This window comes from Harpia harpyja, chromosome 1 (assembly GCF_026419915.1).
Source record: "Harpia harpyja isolate bHarHar1 chromosome 1, bHarHar1 primary haplotype, whole genome shotgun sequence".
Lineage (NCBI taxonomy): Eukaryota > Metazoa > Chordata > Aves > Accipitriformes > Accipitridae > Harpia > Harpia harpyja.
In genome coordinates this window covers 2744865-2767433 of record NC_068940.1, presented here as the reverse complement: position 1 = coordinate 2767433, position 22569 = coordinate 2744865, and the positions used below count along the sequence as shown (strand labels likewise).

The following is a 22569-nucleotide window of genomic DNA, read 5'->3' as shown; positions in this document are numbered from 1 at the left end:
CCTGCCACCTGGCTACTGAAATACTGTAATGACTAGGAAGGGATTACATAACTGATTTAAGGCAGGGAGAACTTGCAAGCAGTTTGTTAAGAGCAGCAATCATTATTAAAAAATAAAGGTCCTTCCTAATTCTCACAGTTGAATGCTGAACTCTTGCCTAAAATACAGCTTACTGAAATGAAATTGAGCAGAAAAAAAAAATGTTCTATCACAAAATTGTAGAATTAATTATGTTGGGAGGGGTGTCAGAGGTTACCTAGTCCGGCCTCCCATTGAAAGCAGTGTCAACACTGAATTCAAATCAGGTTGCTCAGGGCTTTGTCTCCTCAGGTCTTGGAATCCTCTAGAGATGGACGTTCTGCAGCCTCTCCAAGCACCTGTCCCAACGCTTGGCTGTCGTTAAGGTGAAAAATATTTTATTCATATCAAGTCAGAACCTTCCCTGTTTCAATTTATGATTGTTGTTGCTCATCACTCTGTGCACCACTGTAAGGATCCTGGCTGTGTTTCTTCTCAATAACCTCCTTTTAGGTATCAGAAGGCTGCTAAAACACTTAAGCTTTCTCCAGACTAAGCAAGCCCAGTTCCTCGAGTATTTCCTCATAGGTCATGGGCTCCAGCCCACTGACCACTGTTGTGGCACTCTGCTGACTTCAGAAAGATCTCTGTGAAGTGGAAGACCTTGAGAGCAGCATCCCTATTTCCTGAGGAGATTTTCTAGGGGTTCAAAAGGAGACTACACAGAAAGCAGCAACCTCCCTCCAGCTCTCGTTGTTCTGACCGTGACATTCCAAATCCATGGCAGAACCAGGAGCTGCCAGTTCCAAAGCAGCCGAAGAAATAAAATTGCAGGCAGCCACAATTATCTGTTTTACCCCCAGCACCATTCCAGCCACATGTTCCTATCCCTTGCCTTATGCTTAATCTAGAACTTGTCAGATTGTGCTTCAAACCATCTGGATGAACCATGCCAGCAGGAAACTGCTCACTTGCTTTTAGCTGCAGTTTTAAATGCAGCTGTGCTGGGTTGTTTCCTTTTTCTGAAAAAGGAAAATCTTGATCTTTCTTCACTCCACTTCCCTGCTTACAGCCATACAGCCTTCATTTTCAACATCAGTGCCATGTGTTGAATCCTCTCCTGTGAGCCACTTTAAATCACTAAAATGGCAGAAAATACATTACTTTTTGGGGGGTAGGATGGTTCTCTAAAATGTTAGTAAATAAAATTGGCTTGTGGAAGGATTGATGGAATACTGGATGTTAGTGCATGTGAAGGGCACTCATGTGCCAGGAATGGCTGCAGATGGGAGGAGGAGCAGGAGCAAAGCAGAATCTCCACCTCTTAGTGACAACAAGCCCTTGTATCAGCTTATCATGTTTAGAGGACTCATACTCCTTGCCTACTTAGCTTTCTGCTAGTTAGGGACTTGAAATGGCTCAGATTACCATAGGTCTGACGCACCCTGGAGATGGTGTAAGGGAAAGGGTGGAAGACCTATTAGATCAGGTTAAGCTGCTATGGAATGACAGCCTAATGCCAAAGTTATGGAAAACATCAATTGATCTGACTCCAGTCAAAAAGAGAGATCTTATTCTTTTGCCCTTTTCCACCAACTCCATGAGAGCAAGAACAAGAGAAGCAGAAGGAGTGCACAGCTGGAATTGGGTCCTTCATTTCGGGGACCAAGGTGGGAGACATTGAGTCATCAGGTTGGCTCAAGTCCTTTCGTGTAACTTCACCTGAGACTGAATGTTATTCAGACTTTCATTTTGCTCCTCCATCAGCTATAAGTGTATCAAATATAAACAGAAAATCTGCTGATATTCTGTTTGGCCTGTTTAACCAGTCGCTACTTAGGGTAAACCACAAGCTGTGTTTCTGAGTCCTTCTTTCCCTTGCCTCCGCTGTGCCAATTATTTTTCCCTTTAAGAGAGTGCTTGATGCCTGCTTTATATAACACACCATCACTTTTGACATCTGCATGTTTTTAATGGGTTTACCAGGTACCTTCTGCAGCTCAAACTGTTCTTTTGGCAAGCATAAGTGCCAGCAAACCCCATGCCATTTGGTTTTTGCACATAGCTGACAACAGATGCTAACGAGCGCTAGCAGGAATGTTTTGCAGAAACAGCCTTACAGCAATAAACAGACTGCCAACCAAAAGGTAGTGTTGCCCTAACGAACTGGCAGACCATGGTGCTGCCTTAACAGATGGCAGGGGTGGGCATCCAAAAGATCAGCTAGAACTAGGAAGCCTGTTAACAGTAGTATTCCTCTCAGGGAAATGACAATCATGCCAATTCTGTTTGGACTAGATGAAGTTCAAGATGAAGCCAGTCAAGATATTGTTGCTGCGGTTAGAGCTGGGATCCTTCTGTGTTTGTGTCCATAAAAGAGGAGACTTCCAGTTTTCACTCTCTCCTGCTCATCTACTAACTTTGCTCCTCTGAGACTTAGGTATCAGAAGTGGCAGAGTTTGGTCCTAAGTACCTACCTGCAGAAGAACCCTTTGGTGGCACAATGAGGCAAAGTTGGCTTCTACTCAAATAGTGTGAATGGATGGGGAAGAGTGGAGAATCTCTTAACGCTGGATCCCCAAGGGTTGCAGAACATGGCTCTAAGTCAGAGAAGCCATCATCCTGGGCTAAAACTCGGACCAGGCCTAGGATGAAGATGTGGCTTACCAGTAGTCCCTATCTCATTCTGAGACAAGTACATATTTATTCAGGGGAGACTCCGTACCAGCCTTTATAGTGTGCCTAAGTTAATGCAATGGAGTGTTTGTATGCTTAGACTTTATGCTGTTCCTTGCTAACAACTGCAGGGCCAGCAATTAAGAACTTGTGAACTGCTGGAGAGATTTTTTTGTCCCATTGAAATCCACTGACATCAGTGACATTATTAACCAGTAGTTTATATAGTACAGTCTTATTTAGTTAGACATCAGAAATCAGAATGTGTCTTTAAACAAGCATTAGTAGTCACCTCTGTACTTGGAGTACTCAAAGTGTCTCTAAAGAAAAGAGAAATACTAAAGGGTGTAGATACTAGGAGAAATATGTGTAAGTAAACCGGTATCTTTTAAACACCACCAGTTTACTGCAGCAGTTCTACAGATGGCCAGTAGTTTTGGTCAAACATTGCTTACTTCTTTGATGAAACTGCCCTCAGTTTCTATGCAAATTTGTATTATATCCCAAGACATAAAAAAAGACAACTCTGGAAAGACTTTCCTGAGCCAAACAGCTGAATTAGAAATGAAAAATGCATGGAAAAAGAAAAAAAGGGAAGACTCGTTTGTGAATATTGATGTAGGCAATTTGTCAACCTGTCTTCACAAAGATGTTAATGCAGCAGCTCTAATTCTTGAACCTGAGTGTACTCCCTTTTCCTTTCTGTACTGCAAAGCCACTTTCTGCTCCAAAAAGATCATCTAAATGAGCAGTTCTCAAATGACATGTTAAACTCAGCTTGAGCTGGCCAGATCTCGTATTTTAAAGTGATGAAGGTATTATTTTCAGAAGCAGAAAGAGTAGCATCTGCAATTCAAAAACTTTTTTTTATAGAACATTTTTCTTCTGAGTAAAACAGACCATGAGGTCAGAAATGTCCAACATCTGTCTCTCTATTTACACATTACATAAGTGACATGCCTAAACTAAACTTGTGGCCTGAAGAATGACAGCATGGGAAAAGTCATAGCTTAAGGGGGACCTGCAGTTCGAGTTTAATGAATACTGTCAGCAATCTGTGTATATTTTGATCATTGCTCTAAATTATTTACATGAAAAAAAGTGCTAAATAAGTTTTCCCTTGTAGTACAGTATTTGAGTATTTTATATTAGCAATGATATAAGCATCAAACCCAGCATCTGAACACTGTTACTACTGAATAGTTTCATCAAAATTGCCCAAAGAAATGCATTACTTACATGACCTAAACATGGCCAATTAGATGGTGAAATGTAGAAAGAATCTTGGCTACTCCCAGGCAAATTTCAGTCTAGAGCAAATGGCTCTATCTGTCATCAATTCAGCCTTAAATAGCTGTGAAATACACAGGTGATTACACTGTCCCTCCTCTGAAGGAAGTAGATCCATAGCTACAGCAAACCCCATAATAGCAAAATACCTCAAATCCCAAACTGTAGCTCAGTCCTGGGGGTCCAGGAGGTCCAGGGGGCCCAGGGGGCCCAGGAGGTCCTGGTGGTCCGGGTTTCCCAGGAGACCCAACAGCACCAGCTTCTCCTTTGGGGCCTATTGACCCGGTGATTCCAGTATCACCCTAAAATAAAAGGTCAGTCTATGGGTATACTGAACATGCAGAAGTAGATGCAAGTAAGTAGAATCACAGACTCATAGAATGGTTTTGAGTTGGAAGGGACCTTAAAGATCATCCAGTCCCAACCCCCCTGCCATGGGCAGGGACACCTTCCACTAGACCAGGTTGCTCAAAGCCCCATCCAGCCTGGCCTTGAACACCGCCAGGGATGGGGCATCCCCTTAATCATCTTCGTGGCCCTCCTCTGGACCCGCTCGAGCAGGTCCACGTCTCTCCTATGCTGGGGGCCCCAGAGCTGAAGGCAGTACTGCAGGTGGGGTCTCACAAAAGTCGAGTACAGGGAAGAATCACCTCCCTTGACCTCCTGGCCACACTTCTTAGAGAAGTACTTTGGCCAACTGAGAAGCCAAGTTTGCTAACTTCATTAGGTTTCACAATAATAATCTTTTAGACTTCTCAGCCCTTTTCAGTAACGTGCTATATTAGAGTGATACTGTTATCGTATAAAGACACTTTTTTTTTACCTTTGGACCAGTGGAACCAGGAAGACCTTGATCACCCTGTAACAGAAAACCGATCCTAATTACTTACAGTAAGAGCATTAGATAGGCCACAAAAACACATTTATGATATTTTTGCTTAATTAAAATACCCACAGATTTCTGTGTTGCTTAATTTGATGTCATAGTGTCCTGTACATGAAACATTAGATCTCTTAGTTAAAAAGAAAACAATCTGTAATTCAGGAGTTATAATAACAAATGAATACTTCTGGTCTGGTATGCAGACAGGATGCAATCTTGTATTTCAATTATTGCTGCAGATTTTAAAGGTCTGGAGCACTCAGAATTAAGCATTGCAGGTCACATCCTCATGCTTCTGAACTTGAATGTCAAAACTCTCATGGGATATAACGGAAGCGGAAACTGATCCCACACAAGTTGTCTAGGGCACTGTTCCAAACAAAGGATATGATGACTACTATGATTTTAAGGCTCATCTGCAGCAATCGAGCTATTTGATTTGCTTTTATATACTTAGACTCTGTTTTTTCCACTTCTAGTTCATGGAATAGACAGAAAGTCATGACATGCAAATACTTCTTTTCCAAATTGCACTGAATCTAATAGAATTAATCATTGTATTAGCAACCTCCTGTCCTTACTCATTCAACAGAAATATTGCTTGAGTAAAGTCTGAAAAAAATGAGTAAGCATCAGGTGTAAAATGATAACAATGTTTTCTTCCAAAAGTAATGGCAAAAAGCCACATCAAATTTCACTCCAAGGAACAAACTTTCTTTACTTTCAGTGCATCCTGCAGTTTCTCCCTGTAATCTTCTCTGGATTAATTGGTAATAATGATTAAAAATAGATATTGCAATATAGACTAAACCAAGGTTTTCAGACAAAAATGAATAGTAGAAATGGAAAAATCCTATTATCCCAAGGTGCTGGGGATTGTATTGAGCAGGTGCAAATATATAGTGCTTCATTTCTAATTAAACTTTTATCAGATATACACAATGCAGAAAACAGGCTCAGTGAGGCAAAACATTTGAGGTTTTGTCCTTTTCTTTGAGGATTATGCCCTTTTTGGAATTTTAATTTTTTATTCCAATTACTTCCCTTCCCACATCAGTCTCTTCCTATAATATGTGATTCAGGTTCAGTTTACTTCAGCTAGACTTCTTTCTATTCTTAGACTCCTTTATGTAAAACATGTACCACTGATTACAATGGACAGAAGTTTCGGATGCCTGCTTTTTGTAACATACATACTGCATTTTCTGGATAGCTGCTAGTTCCCATGTGTGCTGCAGTTTTACCAACCTCAGGCTTTTGAAATCACAACTCAGACCCTTCAGTCTCCAAAGGATATTTATAAAAAAATCTTGTGGTTTAATAAATAAATAAATATCAATATTCTGGCCATTTAGGACTTGCCTTTTCATTTCCCTTACAGTATGCGAGCTTTCAATATACACTTGGGAATCTACTTCCAAGTTCTTGTGCATGAAGTGTGGCATAGAAGCTCACTGGAGGATGAAATTTTCCTGTAGTCTTTGTGTCTGTCTTCTCCACATCCTTCTTGAAGTGAGGTGCAAAAAAATGGATTCAGTATTTCAAATGCAGACGCACTAGCTTTCATTAAAGGGTTATAATTAAATCTTTCTATCTGTTGGCCATGCCTTTGTCTCCTTTTTGCCAGATTAAATGGTTTGGCTTCCTTCAGCCTCTCCTCATCGGTCATGTACTCAAGGCCCCTGGCCATCTCCATAGCCCTCTGCTGCATCGTCTCTGTCTTCTCCACATCCTTCTTGAAGTGGGGTGCAAAAAAAAAATGGATGCAGTAATTCAGGGAAACTTAAAAAGAGTGGCAATTTTGCAATATGTAGTTTTTCGTTCTATGGCAACACAAGAAAATCTATCTGCTGGATGTTATGATCCCTTGCTTTCATTTACATATTCCCCACTCCTCCCTTTTTGCTGGCCATAATGCTCATCTGATCATGCATGAAGCCAACCGGTGCAGCAAGTCAACAGAAAACTACGTAACCCTTTGCTGTCAGGTTAGAATGCTGAAATGTCTCATCAAGGGGTGAGTGAAGGCTGGAACTGCCACTAATGTGGGGGTGGGATATCATAGCTGGGGCAGCAGCAGTGCACTAGTCAGCAATTAAGAGAATTACTGGCTGCTGCAGAAGTGTACAAAACTTGATGTGTCAGTGGTCCATGGAATCTAAACTTCAGTAATCCCGGTTGCCCTGGTATACCCATGCATCAGAGGGCACGTTCTGCAGGGAATATGCCGTCATGGTAGTCTGGACTAGCTGGAGTTCTTTCTTTCCCCCTACAAACTCACCTGCGTAAGTCCAGTCATGACTGGCTTTTTACTGGCACATCACAACAGAGTAGCTCATATTGCATTTTGAATATTGCATGCTGCAGAAAATGAGACTGTACCCAATAGGGAATTCTGGATTTCTGAATATGCCTTTTGAGATGTGTTTTAATAAGCCATTAGCAGCTGGATTCAATTAAAAAAAATATTAAAGCTAGCCAACACTGTGTTGCAGGAACAACTATTTATGATTTTTACAGACTAGAATTGACAAAGATTTTCCACTGAAGTAGGAGCAAGATAGAAATTTAACTTACCTTTTCTCCCTTCTGTCCTGGTGGGCCAACCATGCCATCAAGACCAGGAGGACCCTGAGGACCCTGTAGATGATAGAAAATCTAAAGCAGGTGCCACTTGAGAGCCCTCTTCCTAGCACATGCATGTAAGTATTTTGGACCAATTGATGATACAGCATTATGAAAGACTAATGTGTAGCACCAGGTAGCACCAAAGACCATTAAGTTCTAAGATTTGTATTTATCTTCTGAGATTTTGGCTTTGTATCAAAACAATATTTAAATATATTTTAATAGAAAATGATATCAAACAGTTGCAAAAGAATAAAAAAAATATAAACCAACATAATGTAAATATAATGTTAGCATGCAAAATAATGGTGCTATCCAAGCAGGTTTTGACAACACTACTACAGATGCGATGGGGTTGAAATCCACATGCACTTCAGCTGTCCACACTTTTGGCAACCTCAGTGCCAGACAAGAGCTAGCTGAGAAAACGCTGGTATTGACAAAGTCAGAAAGTGGCCAAGGTTTTCTCTGTGATGCCTCACTTTAATTTTGCCTTGAAAAATGTATATTTAGTTCTCCACCCAATTTCCTGTGTTGTATCCATGACTTAGCATGCATTTGAGTGAGCAGCCAGGCTGGGAAAAACTGGCATTGTATGGTCAACCAGTCAGTCACTGCAGGTATTGAAGTCCAGCCCACAGTAACTACACATGCAAGAAAGGGAGCCATTACATGCGTATTTGCATGCCCTATGTTTTTAAAACTGGGCTGTGAAAGCCTTTAATTAAATTTACAGGTGTGTATTCTGGCCTCTGAGAATCTTTTATCCATTTATTTATTCATCTATTTTGGGGAAGGATATAAATGGTTGCAGAAGGAGATAGAAAACATTCTTTTTCCTCTGGTGTTTTCAGAATGGTCACAAAGGCCTCATTTTCCCTGCTCTCCTTACTTTTTACCCCGTTTTTGCCCTTTGGATGCACTGTATGTGATAGAATAACTAATAGATTCTTTTTAATATTAAAAAGATCAGAAGTATTTTCAGTATGTTTCAAACATTTTCACATTGTATTTTGCCATGATTACATAGACAGAAGAGGATTAGAAGAGAGGTTGGGCTAACAATAACTGTTCTAAATTTCAGTCACTATTTCCACTATACTGCTTAGCAATTTTAAGTTTCATTGCTCTGAAATTGCTTGTTTCCTTTACAGCTTTTGAATAGTCTCTCTTATGTAGCTAGCAAGCAACACCTGGAGATTTGTTATTCACTTCAGGGTGTATTCATGCATTTGTGAGCTACTTAAAAAAAAAACAACATAGAAAATATCCTTATACAATGCCATCAGGCAATTTAACTTCATGTAGCATTAGAAAATATGTATTTAATCAGATGAATATCACATCGTTAGGAGATGCAACGTGGAGCAGTTAGAAAAGTGGTATTTCCTGTTACAAAAGGCAGCCTTTACCCAAACATTTCCAAGATGTTTCTCATGAGAAGAGATGTATCACAAACTTCTTGATTTAGCAAGGACTTAAGCCTGCACACAACTTCAAGTAATTGGCTAGTCTTCTGAAATTAGGATTCGCAACTGAAGACACTTAATTACACAACTATTTCAATGTGTTACTGAAGGAGGATTCCCATCCAAAAATTTCTGCTGTGAATAGATCTCACTTCATTTATTCAGAGTCTGCAAATGCGTGCAAATCTTTGGAGAGCAGGGCTACAGCTTCTTAGGTCATCTGAAAGTGTGGGAATGCATGGGTCTGTACTGTTAATAGCTGAAGTTTTCCTTCAGCAGCCTGCAGACTTGTCATGGTCTGATTCTTCTGAAAATGTACTTTAGTAGTCTGGTTAACATTTAACTTCTACTTCTTTAATTGATATGTTTCCCAGAAGTTATCCTGAAAGTGGACAACAATGATTTCTGTTGCATCAGAAAAATGACTGGCTACAAGTAGTTAATATTATAGCTTGTGGAATCCTAGGTTGCACAACAGTGAATACATTCATCTTTAAAATAGAAGATGAATCAATACATATTTCTCCATTTTCTTTGAATTCTTTTTACATTATTACTTTCAGAAAATTTTTAACAAAACGTCCTAGACCATTCTAGTTACTTTATCTTCTACAGGTATAGAAACGTCCACAGTCATGATGTTGAAAGTACATTTTGAATAGAGAAGATGCTATTATAGAGGACCTTTTAATCTAACACTGCACTTTGTCAAATGCAGCAAATAAAGCATTAGGGTTACTGTCTATTTTACAAGCCTTGCCAATGGATTTTCTTAAAATTGCAGTCATAATCATCAATACAATTTGATCTGTCCTGGATTCAGGAAAAAAAAAAAGTACTGTTGGGAGCATAACACTTAGATGAAATCTGGCCAGCATTTCAGGCTTCTTTACTTTACAGTGCCATCCTGATTACAGTCAGTACATGCAGAGAATAATGGCCGCAGCAAGGCCAGTATGATTTGTTGTATCAGTAGAAATGGGAAAAGGGAGGGAAACTGAGGCCAAAAGCATGTATTTATTTTAAGAGAATCACACCTCTGCATCTATTTGGTTAGTTCATGAAAACGTATCCCAATCCATCCTACTCTATTAAAGCTGTTATGGGGGAATTTTCCGCCTTCCAAACTTCATGAACCATTCTTAGGCAGGCTAAAGACCATACGTATTTAAAGTTATTATCTCTTAATTTCTTATTTTTCAGATATGCTCCAAGTTCATATGGGTTTTGGTTTTGTTTGTATCTCAAGCATGAAAAGCAGTTGATATTAATTTTTATCACTATATCTCATGTTGAAGCTGACTGACTGAATGTGGTTACTATCTTTTTTTTTTTTACATCTTTTTGCTTTTCTGTTATTGATCCTAGACTCTCTTTGTATTTTTTTTAGAATTTTTATCAAACTATAAAAGATATCCTCTTTTGTGGGAAAATATGCCTGGTCATAAAGCAGACTGCTTCTGATAGTAAGCCTTAAGATGCTAAGCATCTCCTTTTTAGTGAAAAATGATTATCAATTTTAAATATACTAGCATTGGGGAGCAACATTGGTCTGTATTAGAGGACAGAAGACCTCCACTTATTCTCCGAGGATACTGTGGTTCTGAAGATACTGTGGTTCTGAGAAATGTTGCCAAAGTAGGCATTTTCATGACAGCTCTCTGCAGGACTTTTTAGAACACGATACTCTCCTATCTCCCAGAAGATGTGATTTTTTTTTGGTTTAAGCCAGTCATTCAGTGACTAGATATGACTAGAAATAGCTTACCTTCAAACAATTAAAATAAATACAAAGTAAAGTAATTAATTAATTGAAAACAAGAAAGACTGGTCAGGTGCTGCATTTATGTAATAAAGCTATGCCTTCTTCCAGCTCATATTCTAGAAGGACTTCTGTTCATGCTTAAAGTGAGACAAAAGGTACAATGAAGCATATGCCTAAACTACTGCCATGCCATGTTCTTTAGCACTTGCTGTTCTCTTAGTCTGAAGTATTCACAGCACTTAGTGGGAAATATTTATGGCACATCTTAAAAAAACCCACTTCAACAAGTTTGTTATTACTCTCTAACAATGTCGTAGTCTTGAAATATTATTGGAAGTCTAGTAATGTTGGATATTCTCCCCACAGTCAGGGGAGAATCTTAGCTTTTAACTAAAATAACAAGTTTCTAGCCTTTTTGGTTACAAATGAACAAACCCACAAACATGAAAACATGTTTGTCAGAGATATTAAATTTCACAATCGAAACAGCAAATAAAAAGGACTCAGTCTCATGAGACTGATCTCATGGATTCTCAGCCAATCTTATGGTTTTAGGGAAAAAATAACTTGACAATAAAGAAACAAATAAATAAAGCAAGTAAGCAAGTTCTGTCCTGGAGTCAAGTACTGTGATAAAGACAGTAACCTATCCAGTGCTGGTCTGGTCTGTGTTCATGGGTGAGCTTCTCATCTCCTTCTTCTTTCACTGCCAGGGAGGGAGGGTCTGGCATATTGTAAAGGAGTTTGAAGACGACTGGCTGGGTCATGGAAATTTTTCCCCTTTGCAATCAATGCAGAAAACATCCAGGAAGGACCAACAGGCCGTGTGTACGGCAGGATAAGCAGAGCATGGGGAAGGCACACTAGGAGTGTGGCCACTGTGCAGGACACTGGAGAGCTGCCGTCAGTCCACCTACAGCTCTTTTCAACTAAACCATGGGCTCTTCAGGCCTTAATTCCTTGATTAGAGTATTTAAGAATAGGAAAGAATGAAAAATTATTTCCTGCTATCATAGCCCTTGGGTTGTTAATGGCAAGTTTCCTAACAACTAGTGGGGCAAGTGTGCTCTCAATACATCCTTTTGTCCTGCTCTCTACATCCTCTAGACCAGGCACTTCTTTCCTTCCCAGTCATCAGAATTTTCTTCCAAGGAAACCAAGGATGTGGGTGGAAATGCATTGCAGACAGCTGTGCCCTATCCCTTTACGCTATCAGGATATGACAAGGTCAGCAATCTAAAACACAGAAATACACCCAGGCCCTACAGCTTAGACATGTTCAATGAGATAGAAACCACTGGAGCTCCAGGCACATTTAAGGCTTTTCCTTGTGGGATATGTCAGGAGTGCATTAAATTAGCCTGTGCAGGTTGTCACTCTTGCTGTAGCAGCATGAAGTTCAGTGCAGGGCAGCCTTGTTGGTTTTGTGGCTGGCAGGCTCTGAGCTCCACGCTGCTGCATGAGTAACATTGACTATTTCCATGCTTACCCGGAGTCTACAAGAACTGGCCTATGCTACTGTAACTGCAGGACAAACATGTCCTGAGTGCATCTTGTTGCTGGATCAGAGGCTAACTCTGTAAATAGCACTGAGAACAAACAGTCGAGAATGCAGAACACAATCTTACCACAGTTACTGCATAAAACCATTGAAAAATCCATTGATAATTTCTAGAAAGCAAAGAATAACAGAAGAAAGGACAATGTTTACAATACACTAATTTAATAAATGTTTGATATTTATTTTCAAATTTAAGTCAGTGACACATTTTTAAGGATCTGGACTTCAACTGCTGTTATGGTTGTCAAAGCTCCTTTGCGTACACAGACAGGCCTTTTCTGAAACATGTCAGTGAAAAGCCTGGATGAAAAATACTGCTTTTTGAGCCTACTTCTGTGGGACCAGGTTATTTCACCTTAGCGAAATATCTCATTACCAGGCCAGAACCACTAACTGCCTTATCAATCACCTGTAAAATTGTAAAACAAAAGGACATTTCAGTTCATAACCAAGCAAATACTCAGAACACAGCCAAAGCATGTGAGTGCAGCAAATGCTGAAACTGTGTGTAGCTCAGCAAAATAATAGTCCGTGTACAGCTGCTACATCTTCTGCACTCTGTTTATCACAGCTTTAATTGAGTGAGGTTCATAGGGATACAATTTATTCCAAGAAGGAACACTCAGAAACTTTGAAGTCCAAAAATTACCCTGATTTCTGACCTGTGTTGAGCGGACACTCATTTTGCAAGGGCCTAAAGCTTGGGTGAACAAAAATTTGTGATGCTTACACTTTCTTGTAGCCTGAGAGTATGAGACCCAGCTCCTGACAGAAAAGGACTAGTTTTCAGGATAGGGCTCTGAGGTATTGGATGGAGGTACCTCCTTGCAGCTCTAAGTGAGATATCATATATAAAACTCGGGCTATTCTCAGCATTTCCCTAGTAGCTAATTCAGGGTACATACATCCTCAGCTCTTGGTTTTCATTGGCTTCCCATGCACATGCTTCTTGGATCCCATTTTAAAAATTTTCAGGTGCTTAATTTCTCTCTGCACAAAGGATGGTGCCTTCCACCTCGGTGGCCAGACACTTAAAATTTACTGTACCCACCTTTTTAGGTTTTGTATTAACTCCTGATAAAAACCAGCACAGCTGAGATGCAGTGAGATCTCCTCTTTAACATGTCTCACCAATACACTTCCTTGATATATGCTACTTACACCTTGCCAGATACAGCAATTGTGCCTGTCATGGTTTAACCCCAGCCAGCAACTAAGCACCACGCAGCCGCTCACTCACTTCCCTCCCACCCAGTGGGATGGGGGAGAGAATCGGAAGGAAAAAGGTAAAACTCGTGCGTTAAGAACAGTCTAATAGAACAGAAAGGAAGACACTAATAATGATAATAATAACAATAATAAAATGACGATACTAATAAAAGGATTGGAATATACAAAACAAGTGATGCACAATGCAATTGCTCACCACTCTCCGACAGATGCCCAGTTGGTTCCTGAGCAGTGATCCCCGCCCCCGGCCAACTCTCCCCAGTTTATATACTGGGCGCGTCGTCACATGGTCTGGAATAGCCCTTTGGCCAGTTTGGGTCAGCTGCCCTGGCTCCCAACTCCTTGTGCCCCTCCAGCCTTCTTGCTGGCTGGGCATGAGAAGCTGAAAAATCCTTGACTTGGTCTAAATGCTACTTGGCAACAACTGAAATATCAGTGTGTTATCAACATTCTTTTCATGCTAAACCCAAAACATAACACTATATCAGCTACTAGAAAGAAAATTAACTCTTTCCCAGCCAAAACCAGGACAGTGACCCACTTTGAAGGTAATGTGAACGTGTAGATCAAATCTAGTCCTGAGAACAACTGCTACTGGCAGACGGTTGATAGGGAATAAGGGAGCCATATTAGTAAATACAGTTCCAGAAAGGATTCACAGAGCTGATTAATGTTAAAAAAAATGGTTTTCTTCACTGAAGAAACACTTAATTGAGGATTTATTAACAAATAGGTAACACTCAAACTTTTAGCAACCTTTTTTACAGTAGAACTGTATTTCAGATGTCCACAGGAATAAGTGTTTCTGAATAAGCTGAAGAAAAAGAAGGAAGACAGTTCCTGAAAGAGGAAAATTCAATTTATGCTAAAAATTTCCTGCAGATTGTATAAGTTATTTAGCAAACTTCATTTTCCTGAAAGCACCACAGGAAAAATAATCCTTAGCCTTATTTAGTGTTGTTAAAAGCATCCCTACTTTTTATTTATTCTGGTCCAGATTCACCAGTATCTGCCTGCCAAATGTACATCCTGCTGTGGATTAACGTGCCTTGGTTAACTAGACATTTATTTTGTTATTTTTCTGTAAAAAATGTGCATAAAATCCAAGCTTTTCAATTAAAAATATTCTGCAATATTATTAAGATTTATACAGACCGTAAGCCTTAGAACTTAGCGTTGTAAGACAGAAACAACATTAACGTTTGTGCACAAATGGATACTCACTTCAGGGCCTGGTTCACCAGAAGCTCCATCTTCCCCTGGTGACCCAGGAGGTCCTACACCTGCATCGGGTGCTGGCTTTCCTGGAAGACCAGGCAGTCCTGGAGGGCCTGGTGGCCCGGGAAGACCCTGGAGAAATCAGCAGCATTGTTAGAAATGGCCCTAGCCAGGTTCATTTTTATATACATGGAACAGGAAAAGCTCACACAGACTGTTCAGGTTCATAAAACTCTCTGCTTGGGCTACCATCCCCCATCTGCTTCATTAAGAACCAGTTTTAGTCTCACAGATACACTCCTTGTATAGGGTCACACTGACCTCCTCCATCCTTGCTCTCTAAATTGTGCCACCTCATGGCATGCAACAGCAAGCAGGAAGTTAAAAACCAAAAAACTCTGTGTCAGCTCTCTGTAACCCAGTAAAGACCTTAGAGGTATTCTAATGATCAACCTAATGTCAAGAAACTTCACCAAGATGAAATCAAGGGATTACTGAACAGAGGGAAGTAGTTAGTTTTTTTCTCTGCTCATTTAAAAGTGTTTCTTCATGTTATTGCTGAAGAACTGAGATTCTGTACTAAGGGTCAAGACCTGACTGTCTTAGTGCTACAGCTTAGTGTTGTAAAAATGGCCTCTGCTCCAAAGTTCTATCCTGTGTTCACACAAGCAGATCTATTTAAATTGAATAAAACAAATTAAATATGTTACTTTAGGAGAAATAGTACATTTGCAAATATTCTCTCTCATGTGCAAGTCCATCCTTGTTACTGATTGCATTAGCAGGCAAACATGGACAGTTTGAAATTTTGGGGCATGGCACTGTAAGGAAAGAACACTTTAATTCTGACTTAGGGTCAGCTACAGGATTCTTTTAGGAAGATGGTCACCTTGGATTTTCAGTACAGTCAACAGAGCCTTCTACAGGGAGCCATTCCAAGTACTCACCCATTTCAATAACTACACAGGGCATCTAAAGAGGCTAGTCTCCTAAATTAGGCAAGATAATTAACTTTCAGCAGAGGCCAACTCCCTCCTGAAGAGCCTTGGCAATAAGGTATTCAGCACTTTGGAGGAAAGAATAAACAGAGAAGAAGTCTTGAGGCAGAAATCAGCCTGAGAGAATGAAAAATATCACTAGATGTGTTGCAAAACAGAGGCCTCAATGTTATAGCATTCTGGAGTTCATAGGAGACAGGCATCCAGGGAGTTCATTCCTCAGAAAGCTGCAGTATTATTCATGAAATGGCTTCTAATCAAAGGGTGGAAATGCTCCATCCCAAAGACTGCATAAAAGATTATCTCTCACTCCATCTAGATGGATCAGGAAAAGCCTTCTCATTTACGTCTCTTCATCTTCAGCCACTTGGCTTCTCGTTTTCCTAACATTTGACCTTAACTGTAATATATTGCCTGATTCATTATATATCTGACTGGTTCTGTGGATGGAAAACCACATTATTTGCAACTGCAATACCTATTTTATAGATTGCTACTTGGATTTTCAACAGGAACATGGTAAAAGTAGATCTGGCTGACTGTCTAGAGATAAAGGGTGAAGAAGTGGCTCAAGAACAAAACAAAACATACAAAATAATTCCAGATCTGGCAGCAGGTACTAGCTAATTTATGTTATTTTTCCCTCCAAAAGCTACATTGTTCTGTGCAGGATGTATGGAAAGATAGCCTCTCCTCTGAAAAAAATAGTCCAGAAAAAAAAAGTAGAAGAAAATCCCCACTCCAAATGTTTCCTTTGCCAGTCAACAGCTCAGAAGCAGAGCAAGAAAAACAATCCAGATGTCCCATTTTTAATCCAGAGCCATGCTCATCTGAGTATGGTCTCTCAAGATATGTCAACTCTCTGTGAAGGGAAAGCACAAGACCAATGCACCAATTCAATACTTAAAGCTTACTTGAGGCTGTTGACACATAATGCTAAGAGTAACAGACTAAGCTAAAATGTTAAGCCAGTACTCATCATCCCAGCTGTTCTGCTCTGTTCCTGAAGCCTGCTGATCCCGAGCACAGATGAAAGCTGGTGAATCAGCTGCATTTTACAGCACAGCCTACTAAAATGAACTGAAAGGGATGCTGACTTTCCTGAATATTATGTCTGCAAAATTAAGTAGTTTAGTAGATTCACAAGCCATATAAACTCTTTCTGAAGCTGACATAGACACCTCCAGGAAAAGGATGAGGTGAACACCTAATGCAGCAACTGCTTTGATTGTCCCAGTTTAACCAATGGCCAAGTGTGCGTTAATGGCCCAAGACTCATGTTTGCCTGGCATGAATACTCCTTCCCCATGGCAGAAGTCTGGTCTCCCATGTTACACAGCCCAGAGAACCTCACTCAGGAACATGTGCATCAAAGACTTATTAACATTCACTAAGCCAAAGCATCTCTCTCTGCCTTGATGTGACAGTGTTACAATTCTTCACAAAGGCAAGGATACAGGGAAGTTCAAAAGACCATCAAAATGGATCAACAGTGGAAGTTGCAGTATAAAGTATTTCATACAGACATACTTATTTTTTAGAACAGGTACTCCAAATTTGAAAAAGCAAAGAATAGTATCATTCCCATCTCTCTCCTCTTTACTGTGTTCTCCGAATCAGATTAAAAGGATTTTCTCATTTTAGAAAGTCCTCCTGCCATTACTTCTTTGTTGTCCTCTCTCTCACACTTCTTCCCCACTCACATACACTTAGGCCTTTTCAGATCTTGAAATGAAACCCCCAGTGTTCCCTACAAAGCATTTCTGGATGCTGTGAATTAAGCATGTACACAATTTGCATTGTGAAATTGTATCACTGTCAATGAAAATGGACCTTCTACAGTCTGGATAGCAAAGCTCTTTATCATGCTAATGAGAAATAAACACCAATATATACTTACTCTTAAAATCTCGGTCTCTCCATCAATGTCTCCAGAGCCCGATTCTTCAGTTTCCAGTCTATTCTGAAATGAGGAGAATTCTATTTAAAAATACTGCTTCTAAAGACAACAAATGAAAACATCACTTGCCAATTACTGCAAATACAGTTATAGTCAATATCCTTGCAGCACTGTCACTGGTGAAATAAGTTATAATGCAACAAAAACATTTCAGCCATGTCTCTGGGGTTTCATACCATTTTATTTTGTAGACACTCAGCTCTGTATTTACCTGCAGATGCTCTATGAGTACAGTGATAACAATCCTGCAGGACACACATGCCACGTGACTGTTTAAGCAAACTGAAGATGAAGCAGTATCTCAGACAAACTTTAACTTTGGAAAGATACCTGTCAACATTAAGAATATCCTAAAATACATACCTAACAACTAGCCACTGTTTCCTAGAATGTGCCTCTTAGTTCAAAAGCCAGATTCTGAGATTCCTACAACTGGAATCCAAAGAGGCATTTTATAAAGGGAAACTAATATACTAAAGCATTTTCTAAAATATTTTGTTAAAAAGAGTTTGGTTTTAGCGTTGCAATCTAGCTGTACTCATCTATAAGACAATTTCATAGATTCAAACTTCTTCAGCTTCAAACCATCTTCCTATATTATGGAACCTATAGTGCAAACTACAGACAGCATACATACTGTCAAAGAATTTTTTAAAACTTTTAAAGAAAAAAAAGTATTTTTTCATGGAAAATTTGCCATGATTTGTCTGCATAGTATATCTCGCAAAGTGAAATGAAGTCCAGTTATTCATTTTTTTAAATTATAGAACTTGCTATGAAAGTTTTATAGAACTCATAATTTTAAAAATTAAAAGGAATAAACCAAGATGTGCAACAAACAAGCTTGGCAGTTGAAATATGACTTTTCTACATGTGTGAGTTCTACCACATTTAAAATGAAATAATGTCAACTCATATAAAAATAAATTAACTACAGATTCCCATTGCAAGTCCTTGATGAGTTTCATAGCTGTGTATGCTTTGTAAACTACAGATCAAAGTACAGAGGGAATTCGTACCTGAATCAGCTATAATAGTACCAAAGCTAATGTTTCAGAAGCCCAGGAGTCAAGGATGCATTCCGTGGCTGCACTGAGACTTCTTTCAGTTCACTCCAGAATAAAAGGCCTTGAAACTTGCTACCACAGATAACCCAAAAATAAAGGTGGTGCAGGACCTGGTGTTCACCTCTACATTGAGAGAAGTGGCCTTTGGGTGAGAAAAGCTGTTGGACCGGAGCACCTTGTCCTAATGCTCTGGAGCTGCCTTGCTGGTCTCTTGAAGTCAGTATCAGCAGAGGCTAAACAGTGCAGCCCTTCACAACACTGTTACTCTATTTTTATGCTACAGAAACAGATTGGTATAATTTAGCAGATCCTAGATGAGGGGAGCATATAATCCATCTTGTTAAATACTCACAATACTCAGTGTGACAGATAGTTTTGTTTAAAAGTCCACCACAGGACTTCCACTGGTATCCAGTGGTGGGCTGTGTCTACGTGTAAAATCAGCTCCCACACCATGAATTGAAAATTCAGGCCAGATTCCTTCTTCAGCTGCGTACACATGTATCCTCATGGAAACAGTGGGAAAGGTCCAAGTGCAGAAGAGAGATGAATCTGAAACATATTCTTTAACATTGCCTGAGTACTGAGCATTCAAAATATGAACACTGTCACGACGCTGGTATGTGTTGTAGTATTTAATGACAGCAAAAGTAAGTGATTGTCAAACAATTTCTGTGTTCAGTAGCGGGAAGAAATGAATAATTCAGGCTTATAATGCATTTCTGAGGAAATTTTTGTTTCTTATTCTCCCATATATTATTGCTTTTGCACAGGAGAGCACACACATTGACTGGCTTCTTAAAATGTGAATACTGGGTGTTTATGTAGATTACTGTACTAACACACTTTAGCCAGACATTTATTTGCATTTCTGCATGAGTGTTTTAGAAAACATGATTATCTCTGTGGCAGTCAGGCTACTTTCCCAGAGGAAACCTCCTATTTAGTTCTGGATTCCTCTATGGCAAGCCGAGCTCATCGACAGAGAACCCCAAATACTCACTAATCCTCTGGAAGGAGCAGACGGTCCTGCGGGTCCTGGTAGTCCAGGGGGTCCTGGCAATCCCTCACCAGGGTCACCCTGAAACAGGAGCGAAGATAAATCAGCAAGGATTTAATCATATAAATGCAGAGCAGGGTTTTTCAGCACTAGCTGCAATCTGTGTGGATTTCTAGTCACAAGAAACAACACAAGTGTCTGCTTTGATGCTACAAGCAGAGTTGAACTTTGTTCATTCTGAAGACAAGCTCCCAAGAAACACGATCTTTGCACTGGCAAAGGAAGAAAGGACTTTCCCCTTTCTAACTTCTGCAATGAATTTGCAAATGTACAAGCAGCATTAGCAGCATTAGACTGTGTTTATTTCTTGTCAGAATAATGTTTTACTGTGGATCTTGCATTTTTAGGTTACATTATATACTCCTCCCCCCAATAAACAAGTAGAAAGTGTGGTCACACCACGGTACTCAATTAGTAAATTTCTTCAGTAAGCAAATATCTTCATTTTATTGCTACCATCTGTAATGCTTTTTCCAATACCACCATGTCATGATTATTCTTCTATGTGTTGACCTTTATCTACTGCCAACACAATGAAAGGGCCTGTTCAGAACTGTGTGATTTTCTCTCATAATTACTACCATCTCCTCCTCTTTGGCTTTCTTACATCATCTCTGATATTTTGCTGAGGTTAGTTTGAAGTGCTTCTGCTTAAGATATTTATGACTTTTATTACATTTTCTGCTTGACTTCAGCATTCTTCACGCAAGTCAAGAGTTGAGGTTCTGCCCCAGCTTTTTAAATCTTAAGTTGGAAGCCTTTTATAAGGTATCTTTTCATTCTCAACTATCTATGTGCCTTTTTCTGGAGAATTCACGAAGCAGGATTTGGCCTTTGTGTTTTAAACTCTTCAGGAGAAGGATATGCCTCAGCATGCCCTAAAATGGGGCCAATAGGATCATAAGTAACTGGCAGACCAAAACATTATGATTGCTTAACATGCATGTTGTTTTCATCAAATGACTGGCACTCATTTAATTTCATTTTCTGAAGTCTTGTATACCTTTAAAAGTGATTGATCCCACTTGCTTTTTACCTGATACATCTGACAGAGAGAATGCCAGGAGAAAATAACAGTGTCCTCCTCTCCCTCCCTGGGTGTCTCACATTTCTTGCCTTTGGCATTCAATAACCCCAGTTCACCATTCTGAGGAGTTCCTCAATGTGCATTTTGGACACTCTTCCTTCCTACGTGGTGATCTTGATTTCAGGACAGATGTACATTTAGAGGGGAAGAAAGAGCAATACAACTGCTCATATCCCAGAGCTTCTCTCACCGTTGGGAGTGAAAAGCTCAACCTTCCCTCTACCAATGCTTTCATGTAGCACAGATTCCTACCCATCCATCCTGACACTGCAGAGCTGCAAGGTGTGACCTCCTTCCCACCTTGCACCAGGAGGAGAGAACCCAGACTGGTTGCACTGAGCTTTCTTAAAGGGGTAGAAGTCACAGAGGCATAACTGACACTGTTAGCCAGCCTCTACTGATCTATGCTTTACCCTCCAACCCGCCAATTTGTTATCTGGGCTTATGAGCATTTTAATTATGTTCTCTAAATTCATATATTCAGTCACATAGCAGGAAATACTGAATTTTACCTGCCTCTTGGTCACTTGTTCTTTTTGCTTGAGAATTCATTAGATAAATGTATTCATTCATTTCTTTGTTCCCTGTGGCTTTGTCAAATGGTTCCTATAGTGATACTTCAGTCATATTCACAGAGAATGTATTTAATTAAGTTGGGGCTATTTTCACTGTCTGCCAGCAGGTTAATTTACAGATACGCTTCATTCATTTTAACATATGCTTTGCTTTTTTTCAGTGATTATTACGTTAGCTCCTGTCAGTGTTTAGTGCTTGTTTTCATGCAATTTCTTCCACTTTGTGCGTACTACAAGGAAGAAAAAACCTGCCAGCTCTCACATTTGGATCACAGTCATGTCTAGGAAGCCTAATTGCATCCATTCCCAAGGAGCATCTCATGGCTGTATCTCTGCACTGAGCAAAGACCACAGTAAAAAAGTGACAGCCAGCTCCCCACTCTCCACTGACATGTAACACTCCATTCATTGCCAGCTTTCCATTTTCAGTGGAGAAGAACCAGAAACAGGGAGGTGGATCCTGCTACTGTTCCTCAAATTTAAATACTATTATGCTGAAAAAGTGCTGTCTGCCTTTAGAGAGCATAACTGGTTTGAATTTTTTGTGTGTGTGCACAGATCAGTTCCTTAAGCTTTGCTCACCCTACCGACATATCGGGTCCTAGGAAATCACACTGACTGCGATAATGAAATAATTTTCTGGACAACTAATAATTTAAAAATTATTCACATGTCTAAAAGAGGATCAGAGCAGTGTCTTCTTGTTTGTCCTTCTTTCTGCTGCAGGAATTGGGTCTGGTTAAAGTATTGCCAAGAAAAAGCTCTGCATATGAAGCTGTCAGTGTCCCTTAGTGCTTCTGAACATATTGTTAGGATTTTTAGCACCTGTTTGTTAACTTATCTTCACAATGCCTCTTTCAAGTATCCCTTGAAAATATTAGCCCAATTTTAAAAATGGAAAACAAAGCTTAAGATGTCTTCAGGAATGGACTACAGGAGTCTTTTGCTTCCAGATATAACCTTAGCTCACTACGGCTAAGCTGCTTCTCCTCCTGCCAAAATGTTCTCCTTCTGATGCCTATTCTAATCAATAAAATAAGGCTGGGGACCATTCTTTGGCCCTGAGATAAGGTAGAACAGACTG

General features: G+C 39.8%; 1 protein-coding gene across 1 annotated transcript in view; it reads right to left on the bottom strand.

Annotated features, from left to right (window-relative positions):
- The window catches only part of LOC128146850 (collagen alpha-1(XV) chain-like), a 163419-nt gene that overhangs the window by 59575 nt on the left and 81275 nt on the right, over window positions 1-22569 (bottom strand). The window contains exons 11-16 of the mRNA XM_052798747.1: window positions 19767-19844; window positions 17637-17699; window positions 14745-14870; window positions 7445-7507; window positions 4808-4843; window positions 4134-4286 (exon numbers count right to left, since the gene is read on the bottom strand). Of these exons, the coding sequence (XP_052654707.1) occupies window positions 4134-4286; window positions 4808-4843; window positions 7445-7507; window positions 14745-14870; window positions 17637-17699; window positions 19767-19844 (519 nt within the window). The remainder of the gene's footprint in view (window positions 1-4133; window positions 4287-4807; window positions 4844-7444; window positions 7508-14744; window positions 14871-17636; window positions 17700-19766; window positions 19845-22569) is intronic.